At 37.7% G+C, this 14,377-nt stretch overlaps 1 protein-coding gene and 1 non-coding gene across 26 annotated transcripts in view; both read right to left on the bottom strand.

Annotated features, from left to right (window-relative positions):
- Positions 1–14,377, bottom strand: part of UCHL5 (ubiquitin C-terminal hydrolase L5) — a 45,615-nt gene that overhangs the window by 30,810 nt on the left and 428 nt on the right. For 8 of the 25 annotated variants that reach the window (XR_010151423.1, XR_010151424.1, XR_002940274.3 and 5 more), the window contains exons 1-3: positions 13,992–14,283; positions 6,557–6,620; positions 4,544–4,649 (exon numbers count right to left, since the gene is read on the bottom strand). Coding sequence is in view for 18 of the 25 variants with exons in the window: in XM_009439911.5 (XP_009438186.2) it covers positions 4,544–4,649; positions 6,557–6,620; positions 13,992–14,268 (447 nt within the window). In the remaining 7 variants the exon portion in view is untranslated. Of the gene's footprint in view, positions 1–4,543; positions 4,650–6,556; positions 6,621–13,991; positions 14,374–14,377 lie in introns of those variants that run through there. The other 17 variants (XR_010151434.1, XR_010151431.1, XM_063794238.1 and 14 more) reach the window with 9 other exon arrangements.
- On the bottom strand, positions 12,088–12,222 carry LOC112207603 (small nucleolar RNA U109). The gene has a single exon (XR_002942031.1). It is a non-coding gene; the product is annotated as a small nucleolar RNA U109 (small nucleolar RNA).

Here is a 14,377-nt window from a genome sequence, read left to right as displayed (position 1 = left end):
CCAAGGACTGAATATAAAAACAAAATCCCTAACTCCCAGGTTTACAGTTTAGTGTGGAAGAAACACAATTAATTAATTTACTGATACAGTCTCTAAATTTGTCCCTGCCCAAACCTCATGTTGAAATGTAATCCCCAATGCTGAAGGTGGGGCCTGGTGGGAGGTGTTTGGATCATGGGGGTGGATCCCTTATGAATGGCTTAGGCCATCCCCTTGGTGTTAAGTGAGCTGTTGCTCAAAATCTGATCATTTAAAAGTGTGTGCCCCACTCTCTCTTTCTCTCTTGCTCCAGCTCAGCCATGTGAGATGTCTGTTCCTACTTTGCCTACCACCATGAGTAAAAGCTTCCTGAGGCCTCCCAAGAAGCCGAGCAGATGCCAGCACCAGGCTTCCTATAAAGCCTGCAGAACTGTAGGTCAATTAAACCTTTTCTTTATAAATTACCCAGTCTCAGGTATTTCTTTATAGCAATGCAAGAATAACCTAACACAAATATATACAAACATACATGGGAAAAAAATCTGTAAAAATATAAATTGTTTTCAGTGGTTATGTCTAAAGCAGAGATTACAAGACACTTTTATTTTCTACAGCATCCACTTTATAATGTTTAAATTTTTATAATGGCATATATGCTTATATACATTGAAAAAATAAAAACATTTTTAAAAAGGAGAAAAATCACCTGACAGACTTTTAAACTCATCTGTCCCCTAGCTTTTCTCTACTACCTAGATCTTAAAATTTACAAACAACTGTGGATTTAAAATTATAGTTACTGTATGTATAATGATACATAAGCAGAAAAATATTATACAAATCGACTATTTGGATTTTTTGTTTTGTTTTTGAGACAGGTCTTGCTCTGCTGACCAGGCTGGAGTACAGTGGCATGACCATAGCTTACTGCAACCTCAACCTCCTGGGCTCAGGCAATCCTCCCACCTCAGCCTCCAGAATAGCTAAGACTACAGGCGTGTGCTACCAAGTCTGGCTAACTTTTTTTTTTTTTTAGAGACAGGGTCGCCCTATATCGCCCAGGCTGGTCTCAAACTCCTGGGCTCAAGTGATCCTCCCACCTCAGCCTTCCAAAATGATAGGATTACAAACATGAGCCACCATGCCCGACCAGATTATTTAGACTAGGGAAATAATTAGAAACTCAAAATGTTGACTACTAAAAGATTAATTAATTAAATTACAGGATATTTATACCAAGAACACTAAAAGAGGCAGTGTTGTGATCAGGTTAATAGTACAGACTTCAGAGCCACAGTGCGTGGGTTTGCACCCTAGCTCTGCCACTGACTAGCTACATAACATGATCAAGTTTCTTATCTTCTCTAGGACTTGGTTTCCACATCTGTAAAATGATGAGAAGCCTGCAAAACCAGATAATTGTTGTAAGGGATCAGATTAATAATTTTAAATATTAAATATATTTAAATATAATAATTTATATATTTATAGAATATATAAATAATAATTAAATTTATATATAAATTTATAATTTTTGTATATTTAAATTTAAAATATAATCATTTTAAATATATAAAAGTACTTAGTAAGCTTTCAATAAATGTTAACTAATATTTATTATGTGTTGTGAAATGAAACAAAGTCAAACTTTCATTACTAAGTGAAAAAAAACAAAATATTTTGCATAATAATCCAATTTTAGCAAACAAAATTATAAGGAAAACATGTTAGCATATGAACAGAAAATGTGGGAGGAAGTATGACATATGGAATCACAAACCTGGGTTTTATACTTGGAGTTCTGGATGTACTACATATTATCTCTGTGATCTCAGGCAAATAATTTTTCTAGGCCTCAATTTCTTCATTTGTGAAATGAAGACAACAACCTCATGGGCTTGTTGCAAATTTTAAATAATATACCTAAATTACAATATCTGGCACACAACAAGAGCGGTAAATGTTGCCTATTGTTTGTATTATTACTATTATTATTATTATAGTTGTTGAGGATGCCTCTCTTGTTAACCATTATATATGTAGTATCTAAAACAATGCCTAGCAAAGTAGGTGCTCAATGATTACTTGTTGATTAAATGGATGAGTCAAACTGTTAAAAGGTTAGTAGAGATGGGTGTGGGATTACAAGGATATTCATGTTCATCACTATATTTATATTGCTGTAATGTTAAGTTCTGCTATCAGAAAAAAAACAAATGATACATTTTTAACTACACTATAAAAAACCCTATTTTCCTTAAAGTAAAAGCAAGAAGTTCTAATTTCTCTAAGAATAGTCAATTCAAAAAAGTCAGAGGAAAATGGAAAGCAGCAATAAAATAAAAGAAAAAAGAAAACAAGTTACTTAGTAGCAAAAGCTTTATCTCAAGGGCAGTAATGAGAATAAGCAGTTTTATTTTCCACCTTTCTAAAGGTTAATCAGACTATTCTAAGCAAGTTTTTGGGTCTCAGAAATAAGTGCAATTTTCAAACAAATGCAATCAAAGTATTATCTATGGCTCTCTAAGAATCCCTAAGACCCTTTTCAAGGAGTTTGTGAGCTCAAAATGGTTTCCATTGTAATTCTAAGACAGTTTTTGCCTTTTCCTCTTCTTTTCCATCTGCACTGTTGGCACAAAAGCAACAGTGTGTAAAACTGGTGGTATTTTAGCATGAATCTAGGCAATGACATTAAACTATTTCACTGACATACATAAGAGTTTTAAAAAAAGAAAACAAAAGCAAGTTTTACTAAAAAAAAGTCTTTGATAAAGCAGTAAAACTTATTTTTATCAAATTTTGACCTTGGAGTACAAGTCTTTAATATTCTGTGGAATGAAATAGGAAGTACAAATAAAGAACTACTGCTGTATACCAAGATATGCTAGTTATCTTGAAGAAAGTACTTCAGCAATTGATTTGTAAGCTAAATTGTTAGCTTTTTCCCTTGGAACATCATTTTTGCTTCAAAGAACAAACGAGAGACAAATGTGGTTTTCCAGACAAGGATATCTGGCAGATATTTTCTTAAAAATGAGTTAAATCAGTCTGTGGCTTTGTGAACAAACACCTAATAATATTTGTTGTTGTTGATAAAATTTGAATTTTCAAGTGAAAATTTAAAAATTAGAAGTTTGTAAAACTTAGATCTCCCACTGTGAGCTTAAAAGGTTTGCTATGGGTAATTTAACTTCTCAACAATATCATATCTAATGTGTCAACACTTAGAAGACATTCATAAATCGGTAAATGTACAATGTTACAAAATCATACAGGAATAAAAGATCCATTTGAAGGGCAACATAATCCAAAGGATTTTACCATAACAAAGTACAAATTTTACATTACAACTAACCTTTGAGAAAGCAATACTTTTAAAGCTTTGACATACTGTCAAAGAATATATTTACCTGAAAAAGATAATATTTCTCTTTTTCCAACTACACATATGTGTGAGACAGAACTTTTTTTATTGATTTCAACCAAAAGCAAAACAAAACGAAAACATTGCAACAGACTGAATGAAGAAGCAGATAGGATCCAGCTGTGCTATTAAGGCAGACATTTAAAAGATTTGCAAAAATGTAAAACAATGCAATCTTCTAGCTAATTTTTTGGTAACTATAGTTATTTTTCATTAAAAAATGTTATCGATGTTAACATGTAACAAGTTTATTGTTGTTACTTTCAAATCTATTCATAATTCTTTTTTTCTTTTTATTTTTTTGAGACAGGGTCAAGCTCTGTTGCCCAGGCTGGAGTGTAGTGGTATGAACATATCTCACTCAGCCTCCATATCCTGGGCTCATGCAGTGCTCCCACCTCAGCCTCCCAAGTAGCTGGGACCACAGGCACGCCACCACCATGCCCAGCTAATTTATTTTTTTGCTTTTGTTTTATAGAGACGGGTCTCTTCAGGTTTCCCAGGCTGGTGTCAAATTCCTGGGCTCAGCCAGGCACAGTGACTCACGCCTGTAATCCCAGCACTTTGGGAGGCCAAGGCGGGTGTATCACCTGAGAGGTCAGGAGTTTGAGACCAGCCTGGCCAACATGGTGAAACCCCATCTCTACTAAAAATACAAAAATAGCCTGGTGTGGTGGTATGTGCCTGTAATCCTAGCTTCTTGGGAGGCTGAGGCAGGAGAACGGCTTGAACCTGGGAGGTGGAGGTTGCAATGAGCCTCGCACCATTGCACTCTGGCCTGGGCGACAGAGCAAGACTCCATCTCAGAAAAAGAAAAAACAAATTCCTGGGCTCAAGGGATCCTCCTGCCTCGGCCCCCAAAGTGCTGGGATTACAGTTATAAGCCACCATGCCTGGCCTAAATATTATTAAAATGTTTCAGTTTTAATGTCTAATATGGCAAACATTGATAGATAATCCCAGAAACAAAAGCTCTTTTGAGATGTCAATAATTTTTAAGACAGTAATTGGAGATGTCAATAATTTTTAAGAGCGTATGAGTTTGAGGACTACTACACTAGTAGCAAACGGTAGTAAACTAGAGTCTTGTTTATAAAAAGGGTTGCTCTTGAGACTTTTCAGAGTATCCAAGGACCATACCTGCTTAGCAAAAAATATCGTGTCAAGTCGGGAGTCCTGAACCACAGAGCCTGCTGGTTCTTCTCCTGGCTGCCACTTGAAAAGAAAAATTAACCCATGAACTGGCCTACAAAATAAAATACAAATTAATGACATCAAACCCTGCTTCTTTCATAATACATTGTTAATCTATAAAATTTTAGTCAGTTATCTAACAAATATAATACAAATGAAGTAAATATGGGAAATTTTTAAAAGATCACTATTGCCATTCATAGTTACTAGACTGTTGCCTTAGAAGATGCTAATACAACTTAAAATTATATCAGTTAAAATAAAATTGTAGTGAAAGGTTTATTCTCAAATCTGTAGACTATTCATTTCTACCTGATATTACCTCACTTAAAAAATAAGAATATAGTAAAACCAGAAGCTGGCTGAACTCCAAAATATATAAAGTTCATGTATCATGTTTATAGATAAATGGTTGATAGCATATATTATCTATATTAAATATAGGAAGTAACCTTCATATATTATTGGATTCATGAAAAATCCTCATATTGCAGTATGAATTGATGCTACCATCTCATACATAATGAAATCATCCACTTTCCTAAAGGAACTGTTTTTGAGCACAAAACATTAAATCACTACTTTGAAATTCCTTCTAGTCTATCTATCACAACTGCCTCCCACTCCACAAAAAACTTTTCCTATCCTCAGGGCTGGGCATGGTGTCTCAAGCCTGTAATTCCAGCACTTTGGGAGGCTGAGGTAGGTAGATTACTTGAGGCCAGGAGTTCGAGACCAGCCTGGACAACATAGTGAAACCACATCTCTACTAAAAAAACAAAAACAAAACAAAAAAATTAGCCAGGCATGGTGAAGCGTGCCTGTAATCCCAGCTACCTGGGAGGCTGAGGCAGAAAAATCACTTGTACCCGGGAGGCAGAGACTGCAGTGAGCCGAAATCGCACCACTGCACTACAACCTAGATGACAGAGTGAGACTGTTTCAAAAAGAAAAAGAAAAAAAAAAAAAAGGTTTCCTATCTTTTTATTTGATTCAATTTTATTTTAGACATGGGGTCTCACTATGTTGCCTGGGCTAGACTTGAACTCCTGGGCTCAAGCGATCTTCTCGCCTCAGCCTCCTGAGTAGCTACAACTACAGGCATATGCCACCATGCCTGGCTCCCATTTTTTAAAGACAGTTCAAATGATCCATTTTTAATTAACCTTCCCTGATCTTAGCCACAAATGATCTCATTTCATCTAAAGTGATTGCTCTTTTTACAGGGAAGAGAAAGGTAGGAAGAAGCAAACTACCTATCACCTTCTTACTATTAACAACAGTTAGCATATTCCTAAGTCCCTATTTTCCCTTTTAAAAGATTCCCTGACCCCATTCCAGACTCCAAGACTCCCACCAGTGAAAATTCCTCTAGCCCTCCATTTGAAGATACAGGGTCAATGTTTGAGGGCATGGTAGTCAGGGGTAAGGAGAAGTTAAAAGAGGTGATTCTGGTCAGAAAGATGGGGGAAGGAGAAAAGTTGTTTCTGGCATCAACATTTGGAACTTTAAATATAACTTTCCCAAGAGGTAATGTGATAGTGTGTAGGCAAGTTCTGGATTACTATAAATATATATTATCTATCAAATATGCTTTAGTACACTGAGCTATTGTTCTTGCTTTTTATGTTAAAATGTGTTCCATGTTCTAACACTATTGATATATAAGTGAATTTCGTAAAAAAAAAAAAAAAAAAAAAAAATCAACCAACCAGTACTTTGTGGATATGGAATTACAGAGCCTTAGGTTTGACTCCCTTGCAAGTTACCTATCAGCCTCAGGTTCTTGGTTATAAAAAAATAATAATAATATCTATCTCACAGGATTGAAGAGACTTAAAGGACATAACGTATTCAACCTAGAGTAATCCAAGTAAAATAAACAAACAAATCTGAATATCCTTTAAGTTTGTTAAAGTATATATATATACATATTAACACAACTAAAATTATACTTACTTTAATTTTTCAAAATTCTCAGGCTCTAAACTCCATATTTCTTCTACTTGGGCTCCTCGGCAACCTGAAATAATAAATTATTTTCTTCAGTAAACAGGATAATTCATTTTTTCCTTCAACATGAAATAAAATATTAACTAAAGGAAATGCAACACATGACAAAACAAAATGGTAAAACTAATAAAGCTCACAGCCAAATCTCATTACTCCCTTTAATATATCCCAATTATTTACAGTGGGAGTATATTTATAATTTAAAGAGTTTCAAGAGTTTATTTTCATTGAATTACCACTCTATGACTGTTCCTTCTCTCTCTCTCAATCTCTGGCACCTCTATCCACTCTTTTCACTCAACTGTTCCATTTCTCCAGCTCTGTCTTTAGCCTTATATTATTATTTTTTTTTTCTTAGTCTATACTTTTTTTTCTGGGAAAGTAAATAACTAATACTTAACAGTAACTTTCAAATCACATCTTTAGTTCTGATCCTTATCCTGAATTCCAACTGTATATTTTCAACTACTTCAGAGTCACGTCTCCTCCTCCCCTCCCAAATATCCTTCTAAGACAGCAGTTCTCAACTAGGGTGATTTTGTTCCCCAGGGAACATTTGGCAATGATAGACTTTTTTTTATTGTCATTATTGTCACTGGTGTGGACGGTAGGGGAGAGGCTACTAGCAACTATTTGGTAGAGGCCAGGGATGCTGATAGATATCCTACGTTGCACAGGACAACCCCTGACAACAAAGTAATACCTGGCCCAAAATATCAACAGTGCCAAGGTTGAGAAACTCTGCTCTAGCGTACAGTAGTAGTCGTGTAGTGGTTAAGAGCTCGGGCTCCAAACTGCCAGAGTTTGAATCCTGGCTCCTACATTTACTAGCAATACAGCCATTTAAACTCTACATTCCTCACACTCACAGAGCTGTTTGGAGGAATTAATGAGATAATGTAGAAGATAATTTAATTCAGTGCTCAGCACACCTTAAGGGTCCACCAACTATTAGCCAGTATTATTATCACAATACAAAAATCAACCGTATTTACCAAAGTTTTTTATGTCCTCCACATAAAGTGCAGCTAGTATGTGCCAGAAACCTAATTAAAACCCACATCAGGTTTCAAAGTCTGGGCACTTTCTAATTTTGCATATGATTTTCAAGTAAAAGCTAGAGAAGCCTTTAGACTACTGCAAAAAAACAGTGGTTAAAAAAGAAAAAAAAGTTGGGTAAACTAACAATGTGACTGGGCATTCATGCCATTCTGTGCCTCAGTTTGCTCTATTCAGCAAATATCTATTAAAGGCCCATTCTGGTATTAAAGATACATGTACAAAGAGAGTTACTACATGGTTTGCGGTGGAGGAGAACCAGAAAAAATCTGAATATCTAGCAACAGATTAAGAATAATAGACATTCACATATATCAAATTAGGGAAAAAACCTCATAAATGTAAACCTATGTTTCTATCAGTGTCAAGAAGGGCATGGAAGGATGTTAATGCAACTGTTAACACTGGTTACTTCTATTGGAAATCAAAAAACAGGCCAAACATTAAAACATTCTACATCATACCACAACAATAAAGAAAAAGTACGCTGAATAAAAGTGCCTCAAAGCCTCCTGCACTGGTAGAATTTCAAGTAGCGACACTGCTTAAACAATCTCACATTAAACACAAACACATCTGTTCATGTAAGGAAAACACAGTATTCAATTTAGCATCTATCTCCTTACATATGTTAAATATCTAATACGGCATGGTATAATGGAAAGAGAAATAAGCGCTGATTCCAGAGACCTACATCCTGATCCCAGCACTGTCGTAAAGGTCTTAACCTTGAGAAAGAACACAATTTCTTTGAGCCTCACTTGCACCATGCATATATAAAACAAGGATATTTACCTGCTTCATCCAAGCCACAAAATTCTTGTGAGGTATATAAGATTATCAAACAATAAACACAAAGAATCACTTAATACAGACTCCCCAATAATATATATTAAATAAAAAGTTGAGGAGGGGGGAAGGTTTTAAAATGGTATTTACCAAATATCTTTTGCGTGCCAAGCATGGTACTAGGCCCTGGCAAAGACAGAAATTAATAAACTATTGTCACAATACTTAAAAATGTCACAATCTGGTAGGAGACAAGCACATACAATGCAAAAACTGTATAGAATGTATAAATTACATATGAAGCATATATAGAACATGTTCTGGAAGTTCGGAGGTAAGAGAGATCATTACTACCTGCACTGGTTACCAAAAAAAAAAACAAAAAACTGTCATAGATAAATGAACTAGGTCTTTTAAAAAATGATCATACGATTTGTCATCTAAACCAGAACCCTGTTCCAAAGCGAAAGCGGGTGCTAACGTTAAAATGCTTTGAAATATTTATTAACTAACACATCTGTATTATACCGATGGGTCTAGGGATAGAAACAAATTTCAAAAATAACTGTCTTAAAAATCAACCTGGAGCCCCAAGAAAAATACTCGTGGAGTTCTCCCAAACTGTTGTCAGTGTGTTAAATTTAACTGCTAGGTATGCTATGTTCCAACAGACGGTTTTGACAACTTGTCATTCCCCTAACCCTACCGATAAATCTATCAGAAGCAGCAAGAATGGCCCCAGCTTCTGCACCTCTGCCAAAAAACACTCCCATATGTCTTCCACAACCCCAGTCTCAGTCATTCCATGGTACAGATAAATTCCATTTGGCTGATGATGTGACCAAATAGGAAAAACTGGATTGACAGCACTCAGGTAGTCTCTCCTTAAACAAGGACTAGACCCAATTATTTTAACTAAAATGGGAGCCCTAAATTGCAGGCACTGTTACCTTGTACCCCTAAACTGAGCTGGTCCCATTTTAGGGGCTGTAACAATCGTAAGCAACACTTGCTTCCAGGGGCACCATATGCACCCCAAGACTTCTTGTGTGAAAGCCAGGCATTATCTCTTTCCTCAAAACAAGATGAAATGTACCTTAGAAGCAGTCATAATAGACCTTCATGTTAAGGAAACACCACGTTGGACCCAAACGTCTTTCAAATCTGCCCTAACTTACGGGTCAGAGTTGTTATAGATGATGGAATTACTCTTCCTCCTTGCATGACAAGGTGGAGTCTGCAAAATCACTTATACATCTTGCTGTCCCTGGATTAATGCTCTGAGCCAAGAGGAAATGTCAATACAAAAATCCAAGAAAGCCATCTGGTTTTTTTACTGTAAACATTATAAAGACACAAATTAAACAGATTTGGCACCAACCCTGTCGGTCAGGTCATATTGAGCAGAATGGCTGAGGGAATGGCTATTTAGTGTAGAAAGAAGGCTGGATATTGTTGCAAGACAATTCTCAATGGGTTTCTCCTGTTTCTGCACATCTTCTGCAAGGAATTACCAGCTTTGCTCTGGACCATCTTTTCAAGGATGTTCATATAGTAAACAGACTTGGAAGACAGAGACAGCACCTTTTTTTTGAGGCAGAGGGAAGGCTGATTTGCTGTCCAGGATAATAAAGATAATGTGTCCCTAAAGGCAAAAGTTGAGCAGGTTGGCTAGCGGCCCCCCTTGTTAAGATTAGTTCTCTAGCTGAGAGTTCCTCAGCTGTAATACAGCCTCACTACTTGTGCAGCATCCACCAGAGCCCACCTCCAGCCTCATGGACTTGGAGGAAAAGGCAACCAATGTGAAAATGAATCTCCTGCTGCCTACTATGCTATAAGTAATACAACCCTTATCTCTAAACCAAAAGTTGTCTGCTAGCATCTATGAAACTGTCAAGCCAACTTATTTGCTGGCAAGCAGGATAAAATCTAACACTTAATAATTCTTAATAGATGTTAGATTTTGTCAAATGCCTTTTGCATCTATTGACATGATCATTTTTTTGATTTTTTGGCTTATTAATATGGTGCATTACATTGATTTTTTAAATGTTAAACCAATCCTAAATTCCTGGGGTAAATCCCACTTAGTCATGATGTATTGTTCACTTAATGAATTACTAAATTCAGTTTGGTAAAATGGTTTAAAATTTGTACATTTAAGTTAATGATGGATATAGGTCTGCAATTTTCTTTTCTAGTAATATCTTTGTCTGGTTTGGTGTCAGGATAATGCTGGTCCTCAGAAAATGAGTTGGGAAGCATTCCTTCCTCTCCAATTATTTTGGAAGACTTTATGTAGAATTGGTATTATTTATAATATTAAATATTTGATAGAATTTACCAGTGAAGCCACCTTGGCTAGAATTTCTTTGTGGGAAAATTTTAAACTACAATTTCCATTTCTTTAATAAATACAGGGCATATACTGGTTATCTATTTCTTAAGTGAACTTTGGTAATTTGTGTCTTTAAAGGAATTTGTACATTTCATCTAAATTGTCAAATTTATTGGCATAGTTGTTCATAATATTATTTTTAATATCTGTAAAATTTTAGTGATGTCACCTCTCTCATTCCTATACTGAAATACAGGAACATTTCTTTTTTTCTGATCAGTCTGGCTAGAGTGATTCTATTGATCTTCCCCAAAAAACAGCTCTTAGTTTCATGTATTTTCTCCATTTTTTTCTCTTTTCTGTTCCACTAATTTCAACTCTGATCTTTATTATTTCCTGTCATCTGCTTACTCTAGGTTTTCTACTTTCTTATAATAAAATGAAAGCTGGGGTCACTGGTTTGTTGTAAGAAAAATGAATCTAGTCCCCATTACTCTATCTTGGCTGTAACCAAATATTTACAGCTTCTGTTTTTATTAACAGACCATCACGGTTTGTTTTGGCACACATATGTATTATGTGTGGACCATACCAATTAAAAGTACAGTTCTGCTCCACCAGTTTCTTAATTTAATGATACTGCATTCTACCAAAATCTGTATTTACATACTTACTGCATCTACAATTCATTTCCCTTTCAATGATGGAACTTTTGAAATGAATTTATGACAGCATTCACAATACAGGTATTTCATTTTTGAAAGAATCAACAGCCAAAAGCTTTTTTAAATCTATAAATTGGGTGAAAAAATGGAAATGATGGAAATAATTGGAATAAACTGATTTTCTCTTTGAAGCATCTGATGGTGACATAAACTACCACCATTTAATTGTTTGCAGGTTCTTCTGCTAATGAAGCCAATTTATTAATAGCTGCTGATTTTTCATATGTGCATGTACAGAAGATGAATTTATATATCATTCTTTCATGCATGATCTCCAAGTTTTCTGCACATATGAAATTGAAGGAGTAAACAAACTTACCTAGTACAACATTTCTGAAAGTTAACTTTAACATATTGTTAAGGTTTTGAACGTAAAATATATGACTAAATCTGCAGACATGTCAAACGCAGTGTCTGTCCAAATCTGAATCCATTTTCTTGTCCATCAAGCCTGCTCTTCACTTGTAAGAGTGTTTCACCAGCCACCCAGGCTAGAAACCAGGGAGTTATTTTTGCCTCTTTTTTTCCCCAACGTTTAGTAAGCAGTCCTTTTGATTTTTTTTCTCTTATGTAGGAGTAATATACTACCACTCAACCTCTACTGTAAGGTTGGCAGCCCTGAGAACTCCTTTTTTAATTTAGCATGTTATGGATGTATTTCTGCTCCCAAAGGAATGAAGAGCAGACATTACCACATGCAACTGTTGATTTAAATATAGCAAACTTATTGAATCTAACTCCTCCTTCCTAACCCACTAGTTTAGCCAATCATCTCGGACTCCAACCATTTTAAGAGATGTCTAGCTTCTCTCACTTTATTCCAACCTGCCCTGCACACTTAAAAGCACAATAAACCTTAATTATGAAAATAATGTCATTTCAGCATTAAAATATATTTGGTAGGTAAATCCCCAGTCACTACAGGGCAATTCAAACTATACAACATGGCATACAATCTGTCCTCAGTTTATCTTTTCAGTTTCAGATCCAAATAAATATTCCTCCAGTCTGCTATATTATGTTCTAGTCACTTTGCTAGCTGTTGGCTAACCCATATACTTTAACATCACTACTGTTTATGCTTTTCCTTCTGGCTGTGCTCCTCCATGACCTGTGTACTTTTAACATTTTGTATATACTCTAACATAGCAATTAACACACCATATTATAGTTTGACTGTCAATTATTCGAAACAGCAGTTATGGTTTATTCACATGAAAATTTCCCAATCCTTGGGTGGGCGCGTGGCTCACGCCTGTAATCCCAACACTTTGGGAGGCCGAGGCAGGTGGATCACGAGGTCAGGAGCTGAGACCAGCCTGGCCAGCATGGTGAAACCCTGTCTCTACTAAAAAAAAAAAAATTAGCCGGGCATGGTGGCGCGTGCCTGTAATCCCAGCTACTCGGGAGGCTGAAGTAGGAGATTCGCTTGACCCCGAGAGATGGAGGTTGCAGTGGGCCAAGATCGCGCCACTGCACTCCAGCCTGGGCGACAGAGCGAGACTCTGTCTCAAACAAAAAAAAGAAAATTTCCCAAACCTTACCACTGTGCCTGAGATATAGAAGATGAACAACATATGCTTGATAAATGACATTCCAAATATTAAGCTGTGTACAATAGGCAATATCTACATCAACGTTTAATTGTTAATCCCGCGTAAAAGTTTTAACATCGTAGAGTCAATAACACTTGGGAAATAGATAAAAACGTACTGTCCAAAGAAGAGACTAAGAACAAGATAAATAGGGAAGGATAAAAAGTAAAATGTGTTGATTATTTAGGACGGAAGGCACTAAATACAGCCAGAGAGAAACTGTGAGGAAAGCATGTGGCTTCTAGTCTAGAACACTAGCTCAAGAAAACTCACTTCACCGGAAGCCAGAAATGAGCAGAGAGCGGAACCAGTGAAGTGGCCTTTCAGGCCCACGCAGTCAGCGTGTGTGGACGTCCGGAAGAGCTATTCACACATTCAAGGCGTTCTGCTTTGAATAACCAGAATCTCGAGTTCCTGGGCGGCTTAAGCCGCAGACACCTCACCCTTGAGAAGGCGCACCCTAGGGTGGCTTCTGCAGGACTAATGGCCTGAGCAATGCACTTGACCTCACCAGCCCGGGATAAGGTGCGCGCCGCAGAGAAGGGGCAGTGCAAAGGACAATATGTGCTTAAGAGCTTGGGGAGCGAGGGCCCTCAAGTCAATTACAGGATTTGGGTGCCAGGTCCTGAGGATGCAGCAGGCACAAGACTGACACGATCCTTGCCCTCGTGGTGTGGCTCTTCAAATTACTGTGGAAACGCGACTGTCTCGAGCTGAGGAGAGGGCAGAACATCTACATTTCCCCCACCCGGACTCCAGGTTCCTGAAGTCACCTCTCCAGACGCGGGGCGGCGGTGGCCGCAGGGAACCACTCCATGCCCAGCTTGGGCCTCCTCCCGTGACCCCAGGCCCAGGACGGTCCCCTTGGTTCTCACCGAATCCTTTAATGAGCTCGGTGAAGACCCCGGGGTCGCTTTCCATGAGGCACCACTCCCCGGCATTGCCCGTCATGGCCCTGGCCACACACCGCCCCGATCCACCTCTCGCTCTCAGCTGCCCCCCGCACCAGCTGCCGCCGGCCACAGATCTCAGCAAACCCGCCGCCGAGCTCGTCAACCACACGTCACCCCGCCTACTTCCCGACAGCCTCCGGGCGCCGTCACCTGCAGCGCGACTGAGCGCGGGAGGACGCTCTAGCCACCCTAGAGACATCGAAACTCTTCCCAGGCCTTGCAGCACCCGTAGCGGATTCGGAAGGGCTGGGGCCTGAGAAGAAAGGGCGGTGATTCAGAGCGCCGAGGAGGCAACATCCGGGATCCTC

The sequence above is a fragment of the Pan troglodytes genome, chromosome 1, assembly GCF_028858775.2.
Source record: "Pan troglodytes isolate AG18354 chromosome 1, NHGRI_mPanTro3-v2.0_pri, whole genome shotgun sequence".
Classification (NCBI taxonomy): Eukaryota; Metazoa; Chordata; class Mammalia; order Primates; family Hominidae; genus Pan; species Pan troglodytes.
This window is presented reverse-complemented; position numbering and strand designations above follow the sequence as displayed.